At 39.0% G+C, this 7,500-nt stretch overlaps 1 protein-coding gene across 1 annotated transcript in view; it reads left to right on the plus strand.

The window, feature by feature from the left end:
* Nucleotides 1-813: 813 nt before the first annotated feature.
* The window catches only part of HELRODRAFT_92464 (hypothetical protein), a gene marked incomplete at both ends in the record, with an annotated part of 9,925 nt that continues 3,238 nt past the window's right edge, over nucleotides 814-7,500 (plus strand). The window contains 12 exons of the mRNA XM_009018508.1: nucleotides 814-940; nucleotides 2,023-2,193; nucleotides 2,409-2,499; nucleotides 2,852-2,925; nucleotides 3,092-3,294; nucleotides 4,491-4,646; nucleotides 5,496-5,737; nucleotides 5,902-6,047; nucleotides 6,360-6,481; nucleotides 6,684-6,866; nucleotides 7,052-7,139; nucleotides 7,475-7,500. The exon at nucleotides 7,475-7,500 is cut by the window's right edge and continues 81 nt beyond it. Of these exons, the coding sequence (XP_009016756.1) occupies nucleotides 814-940; nucleotides 2,023-2,193; nucleotides 2,409-2,499; nucleotides 2,852-2,925; nucleotides 3,092-3,294; nucleotides 4,491-4,646; nucleotides 5,496-5,737; nucleotides 5,902-6,047; nucleotides 6,360-6,481; nucleotides 6,684-6,866; nucleotides 7,052-7,139; nucleotides 7,475-7,500 (1,629 nt within the window). The remainder of the gene's footprint in view (nucleotides 941-2,022; nucleotides 2,194-2,408; nucleotides 2,500-2,851; nucleotides 2,926-3,091; nucleotides 3,295-4,490; nucleotides 4,647-5,495; nucleotides 5,738-5,901; nucleotides 6,048-6,359; nucleotides 6,482-6,683; nucleotides 6,867-7,051; nucleotides 7,140-7,474) is intronic.

The raw sequence follows: 7,500 nt of genomic DNA on the forward strand, positions 1-7,500 counted from the left end.
CTCCTCTCCATCTCCATCATCATCATCATCATCATCATCATCTTCNGTCATCATTTTTCACACCCATACACTTCCAATGAATCACAATCAGGATAAAACTTTCCACCATCACCACCATCAACAACAGCAGCTTAAGTGGCGACTACAGCAGCTGCAATCAGCCTCACTCCCTCTGCAAACAACGTTAACTTAGATGCTGACTTTAGCATTCAGTCCTCATTGTTAACATGGGACTGATAAATTTAAAACACGTTCTCTCTCTCTCTTTCTCTCTCTCCCTCTCTTTTTATCTCTTCTTTTCTTTTTCCCTCTATCTTTCTTTTTTATTATTTTTTTCTTTCTCTCTCTCTCTCACTCAAAAATTAAAAACAGACATGAAAGTACACAAAGATACACACACACACACAAACATAAAAACACTTAAAAAATACACAATCAGACACAGATACATTAACACACACTAACTCACGCACACACTAACTCACGCACACCTAACTCACGCACACACTAACTCACGCACACACAAACACTAACTCACACACACACACAAACACTAACTCACACACACACAAACACACACACACACACGCTATATTAATAGTACTGTCAATAAAACGCTCTAATACTCATGGGCTTAATTGCAAATGATTAATACAACGGCCGTGCAGATAATAATTTTATATTTTTTTTAATTATTTATTTATTTAATCATTTACTTATTTATTTTCATTCTTATTCATTAAATTAAATTATTTCTATAATAACTATATTTATATAATTATTATATTATAATTAATAATTATAATTATTACAGGTGACTTGCTGCCGGCGGATGGAATAATTATTCAATGCAATGACCTAAAAGTTGACGAAAGCTCGTTGACGGGCGAGTCTGACCATGTCAAGAAAGGCGAACAAACTGACCCTATGTTATTATCCGGTCAGTATTTGTGTGTGTGTGCGTGCGTGTCTGTATGTCTGTCTGTCTGTGTGTGTGTGTGTCTGTCTGTCTGTGGGTATGTGCGTGCGTGTCTGTCTGTCTTTCTGTCTGTCTGTGTGTGTGTGTGTGTGTCTGTCTGTGTGTGTGTGTGTCTGTCTGTCTGTCTGTGGGTATGTGTGTGCGTGTGTGTCTGTCTGTGTGTGTGTGTGTGTCTGTCTGTGTGTGTGTCTGTCTGTCTGTCTGTGTGTGTGTCTGTTTGTCTGTGGGTATGTGTGTGTCTGTCTGTATGTATGTATGTATGTGTGTGTGCATCTATGTGTGTATGTATCTATATGCGTGTGTGACATCTTTTCTTTGCAATCTTTCCAGTAGTTGTTAGATTTTCCATTCTTTCCTTCCGCATGATGTGACTAAAAAACTTTAACTGCCCCCGTCGGATTATCTGTAGTAGTTTCCTCTTTTCATAACCGGACCCTTTTAATACATCCTCATTCGAAGTATGAGAGGTCCAACTAATTTTTATAATTCTTCTCAAAAACCACATCTCAGCAGCGTTATTCTTTTTCTCCACTTCTTTATAAATTGTCCAGGACTCAGAGCCGTAAGTTAAAACAGGAAAAATGTAACACCCTGACAGTTTTAATTTTATTGATATTCTGATTTTACTGTTTTTGAGGATGTTTGTCATTTTAGAATTTGCACCTTTCGCCTTAGTTATCCTTCGTTTGATATCCATGCCACATTTCTAGCTGCCTACCTGATACCTAACTTATCAATCGAAAGAGGGTTGGAAATATAATCGAGTTTGGCTGTTAATTATTATTTTTGAGTTGTGTTGGAAACTATTCTTTTGTTACTTATCAATCTTGATAGGAATGTCAATCACCCAACCAACCAACCAATCAACCAACCAGTTGACCAACCAACCAACCAGCCAAACCAATCAACCTACCAACCAACCAAAGAACCAACCAACCAAACAACCAACTAACCAACCAACCACCAACCATCAAACCAACCAACCTATCAACCAACCAATCACTCAACCTACCAACCACCCACTGACCCAACCACCCGCACAGGCACCCACGTAATGGAGGGTAGCGGCAAAATGTTGGTGACAGCAATTGGTGTCAATTCACAAGCGGGTATCATATTCGCACTGCTTGGAGCAGCCGGCGAGGGTGACGATGAAGATGCTGCAGCTGCTTCAGCTGCCTCAGCTAAACACAACAACAGCAACAACAACAAAGGTTTGACGACGACGACGACAATGATGATGATGATGACGACGACGATGATGATGATGATAATGATGATGATAATGAATTTAGGCAATAACTTGCTGTGTTTATCAACAAAATGATAAGAAAAACAAAAAAATGGAAAAATACTAAAAACATATTGAGAGCAAATGATAAGACGTGCAATAAATAACTGTATAACGCGCCTACCACAGAACTAATAGCCAATAGCGAGAAAGGCGCCAAAGAATTTGTATCCAATCACAGTAACGTCGGAAACATAGACAACAAAGCAAATAACCCAGAACTGGCACAGTTGGCTGTGAGAACATTTTTTTATTCTTTGTTATGGCGAACCATTTTTATGTTAAATTTTCTTTGCTCATGTAATTTTACCGCTATCTTGTCTGTTTAGAAGATGTTGTTGCAATGATGATGATGATAATGATGATGGTGATGATAACGACGATGATGATGATGACCATAATGGTGATGACGTTGTTGTTGTTACATTTGGATTAGTTTGTTACTGATATGAACGTTTACTGATATTCAAATTTCACCACAAATCTAGTAGTTATATAACCACACAATGCAAACAACCACTAAATTTTCAACCACATTCGCCACCACAGCCTGAGGTAGAAATTAAAATTCCATCGGCCAGTGAATCGAGCAGAAAAGAGAAGTCTGTCCTTCAAGCTAAGCTGACTAAACTAGCCATTCAAATAGGATATGCTGGTTTGTATACGCTGTTTTTCTCTTTCTCCCTCTCTCTCTCTCTCTCTTCTCTCTCTGTTTCTCTCTCTTTTTTCTTTCTTTCCTTCTTTTCTTTTTCTATTTCTTCCCTCTTTTGTTACATAGTTACAAAATTGAATTAGCTTATATTTCAATTCTTGTTTCTCAGGCACAGTGGTTGCAGTACTAACTGTTCTGATCCTAATTCTCCGATTCTCAATTGAAACATTCGCTTTCCAGAAGAAACCATGGAAGCACGAATACATCCAGCAATTTGTCAAGTTCTTCATCATCGGAGTGACTGTCCTAGTGGTGGCAGTCCCTGAGGGCTTGCCACTGGCCGTCACGTTGGCGTTGGCCTACTCTGTTAGGGTAGGTAGCGAGGGGGGGTTCTATTTAGTGGGATGTTTTGGGACGAGGTTCATTTTTTAATGTTTTGCCGTTCGCTTGTTTGTTTTTTAATGTTGCGATAATTTTATGGCAAACTGAAATAATTGAAACTAAAAGTGATGATATATGGGGTGATGATGACGACGACGATGATGACGATGATGTCTATGATGACGATGACGATGATGATGACGATTCGAAATAAGGCAATTAGCAATATTTATTGCATACCTTGTGAGAATGATCGATTGATAGAAAGTATAAACTCCTCCTTAATATTTGGATGATAGTACGAACGTATTAATAAATGAATAAAACTTTTTAAGAAGTTGAAAATATTATTAACAGTAGAAAACTGAAGATAAAAATGATCTTCAATCAGATATAAAGTAGATAGTAATTATGAACTGTTAAAATGTTTTTGTATGTATGTATGTATGTATGTATGTATGTATGTATGTATGTATGTATGTATGTATGTATGTATGTATGTATGTATGTATGTATGTATGTATGTATGTATGTATGTATGTATGTATGTATGTATGTATGTATGCATATGTGTGTGTTTGTTTGTTTATATGTGTGTTTGTGTGCGTGTGTGTGTGCAGTTTTAAACCCTGGACGAAGGCATCGTCTGAAACTCTTTCCATAATCCTATCAAGGAAAGCTTTTTAAACTTGTCATCGTCTTTTTCTTCGTCATCATCATCATCATCTATTTCATCATCTTCATCATTATCATCACCTCCACTATTGTTATCATCATCACAATCACTGATATTATTGTCATTCCTTTACTCATATTCTAATTTTTTTTACTTGGTTACCCATTTGTTGACCATGCACCCGTTTCTCACTCATTGTTCACTCCTTCACTCATAATCTAATCATTTTCACTCATTCATTTAATAATTTACTCACTCATTCACCTACTCACTTTCACTCACTCACTCACTCACTTACTCACTCACACACTCACTCACTTACTCACTCACACACTCACTTACTCACTCACACACTCACTCACTTACTCACTCACACACTCACTTACTCACTCACTCACTCACTCACTTACTCACTCACACACTCACTCACTTACTCACTCACTCACTCACTCAATACTCACTCACTCACTCACTCACTCACTCACTCACTCACTCACTCACTCACTACTAGAAAATGATGCATGATAATAATCTTGTGAGGCACTTGGACGCTTGTGAGACCATGGGCAACGCTACTGCAATCTGCTCTGATAAAACAGGGACGCTAACAACCAATCGTATGACTGTTGTTCAGAGCTACATTGCTGGTTGGTTGGTTGGTCAGTTGGTCGATTGGCTGATTGGTTGGTCAGTTGATTGATTGATTGATTGATTGATTGATTGATTGATTGATTGATTGATTGATTGGTTAGTATGTTGATTGACTGATTGATTGGTTGGTTAATTGATTGGTCAGTTGGTTGATTGATTGATTGGTCAGTATGTTGATTGATTGTTTAATTGATTGGTCAGTTGATTAATTGATTGATTGATTGATTGGTTGGTTAATTGATTGGTTGGTTGATTGGTGGATGATTGGTCAGTTGTCAGAAGGCCAGTTGGCTGTTTGGCTGATTGGCCAGCTAAGTAAATGATTGATTTGTTGATTCATAATTTGATTGATTGATTGGATAGATTGAATCGTTGATTGATCATATAATTGATGAATATAACCTTGACCTTTGACCTCCTCCACAGGCAAGCATCACAAAATCGTTCCTAATTGGGCAGACATTCCTCCCAAGTGCAGGGACATGTTACTGAAGATCATCTCCATCAACAGTGGATACACGTCACGTGTCATGGTCAGTTAGTTGTTGTGGGGTATAATTAGTTGTTGTGGGGGATAGTTCGTTTCGTTTCGTTTTGTCTCGTTTAATTTTATCAGTATCGATTTTGTTACTATGGTGTTATCTTTTCATCTTATTTCATGCTTCGTAATTCTAACATACCATTTTTAACGCTGTGCTTGATTCGCATTGCTATAACAACTACATAAACCACAATAACATCATCATAATCATCATCACCATCATCATCACCATCATCACCATCATCACCATCATCACCATCATCACCATCATCACCATCATCACCATCATCGCCATCATCATCACCGTCACCACAACCATTTAAGGCTCCGGAAAACAAGGGTGACCTTCCAAAACAAGTGGGTAACAAAACTGAGTGCGCCCTGCTGGGGTTCATTCAGGACCTGGGTCAAAATTACGAGGCGGTCCGTGAGGAGATGCCCGAGGAGAAGATCCACAAGGTCTACACCTTCAACAGCGTTAGGAAATCAATGAGTACCGTCATTCCGCGGGTCGATGGGGGGTACCACTTGCTTACGAAGGGGGCGTCCGAGATTGTTCTGAAGAAGTTAGTGTCGTGTGTGTGGCTGTTTTGACGTGTTGCCTATGTTAATCCTATGCTGATTTTATGTTGATTTTATTCATCGCGTAATACAAACCAGCAGACGTAATCGTACTCATTAGCATATGCTAATCAAATTAATTTATTCATCACGTGACCTGAAAAAACAGATGCAATTGGATACACGGGAGAGACGGGGAGGTGCGTAAGTTCCTGCAGCAGGACCAGCAGGCCATGGTGAGGAATGTCATCGAACCGATGGCTTGCGATGGTCTCAGAACCATTTGCCTCGCCTATAAGGATTTTGTCCCTAAAGGTTATGATGACGATACTATTGATGTGGTGATGATGATGATGATACAATGGTGATGATGATGATGATATAATGGTGATGATGATGATGTATTATGGTGATGATGGTGATGATGATGATGTATTATGGTGATGATGGTGATGATGTAATGATGTCTTGATGATGATGTCATCATCATCTTCTTCATCGTCATCTTCATTATACCACCACCACTATCATCATCAACATTATCATCATATCATCATCATAACCATCATCGTAATCATTATCATGCCGCCATCACCACCACTACCACCACCACTTTTGCAGGATCAGTAGCAGGCGGAAACGAGGAGCAGATAGATGGGGAGCCAGATTGGGATAATGAGGACGTCATCGTCAGCAACCTCACGTGCGTCTGCATCGTCGGCATCGAAGATCCTGTCAGGCCTGAGGTGGTGCTGATGATTATGATGGTGGTGGTGGTGGCGGTGGTAGTGATGATGACGTTTCTGATGACGATGATGATGATGAAGTTTATGATGATGACGATGACGATGATGGTGCCGATCAAAACAACACTGAAAAAGATATGAAGAAATGAGGAGAATGATGATGATGAGGGTGGCTGCAGTAATGATCCTCTAACAATCCCACAAGGTCCCAGATGCTATCCGGAAATGCCAGCGATCCGGAATAACGGTACGTATGGTAACCGGTGATAACCTAAACACCGCACGGTCCATAGCACTGAAATGTGGCATCCTGAAGCCTGGAGAGGACTATATCGTCATTGATGGCAAAGAATTCAATAGGAGGATCAGGGAATCTCCGGATGGCCCGGTTGGGAATTTTTTTTATTTGTTTTGGTGTATGTGTGTGTGTGTGTGTGTGTGTGTGTGTGTGCGTGTGTGTGTGTGTGTGTGTGTGTGTGTGTGTGCGTGTATGTGTGTGTGTAATAAGAGTAATAATAATCATAATAATAATACAAATATTAATAACGCAATAATGATTACAAATGCCAAAAGGTCAAGCCGGAGTTGTTCGATAAGGTCTGGCCGAAGTTGAGGGTGCTGGCTAGGTCGTCGCCTCAAGACAAGCACACCCTTGTCAAAGGTCAGTTTGCCCTACATGTGTGAAATGTTTTTGTTTTGTTTTTAGTCCAAACAAAGGTTGTTTTATTCTTTTTTCGTTCATTTCTCTCGTTAAAATTATTATTTTATTGAGTTTTACATCTGGGAGGAGGATCTTCGTCTGCCAGAGTTTAGATTTTTTATAAAAACATTTAGAAAAAATAACACCGACCTAAAACTGTACTCTATAGCGCTTGGGTATTTTGTTAGAATGCCACAAAATACCATATCATTAAAATGATACTTTTCTAAATAAAATTAAATTATCATTAAAATACGGCGAAATAACCTACCCTTGAATGGTATTTGAACTGCCAGGCATAATAGAAAGTAGGCTAAACAGT

This window comes from Helobdella robusta (assembly GCF_000326865.2).
Source record: "Helobdella robusta unplaced genomic scaffold HELROscaffold_213, whole genome shotgun sequence".
In the NCBI taxonomy this organism is placed as follows: Eukaryota; Metazoa; Annelida; class Clitellata; order Rhynchobdellida; family Glossiphoniidae; genus Helobdella; species Helobdella robusta.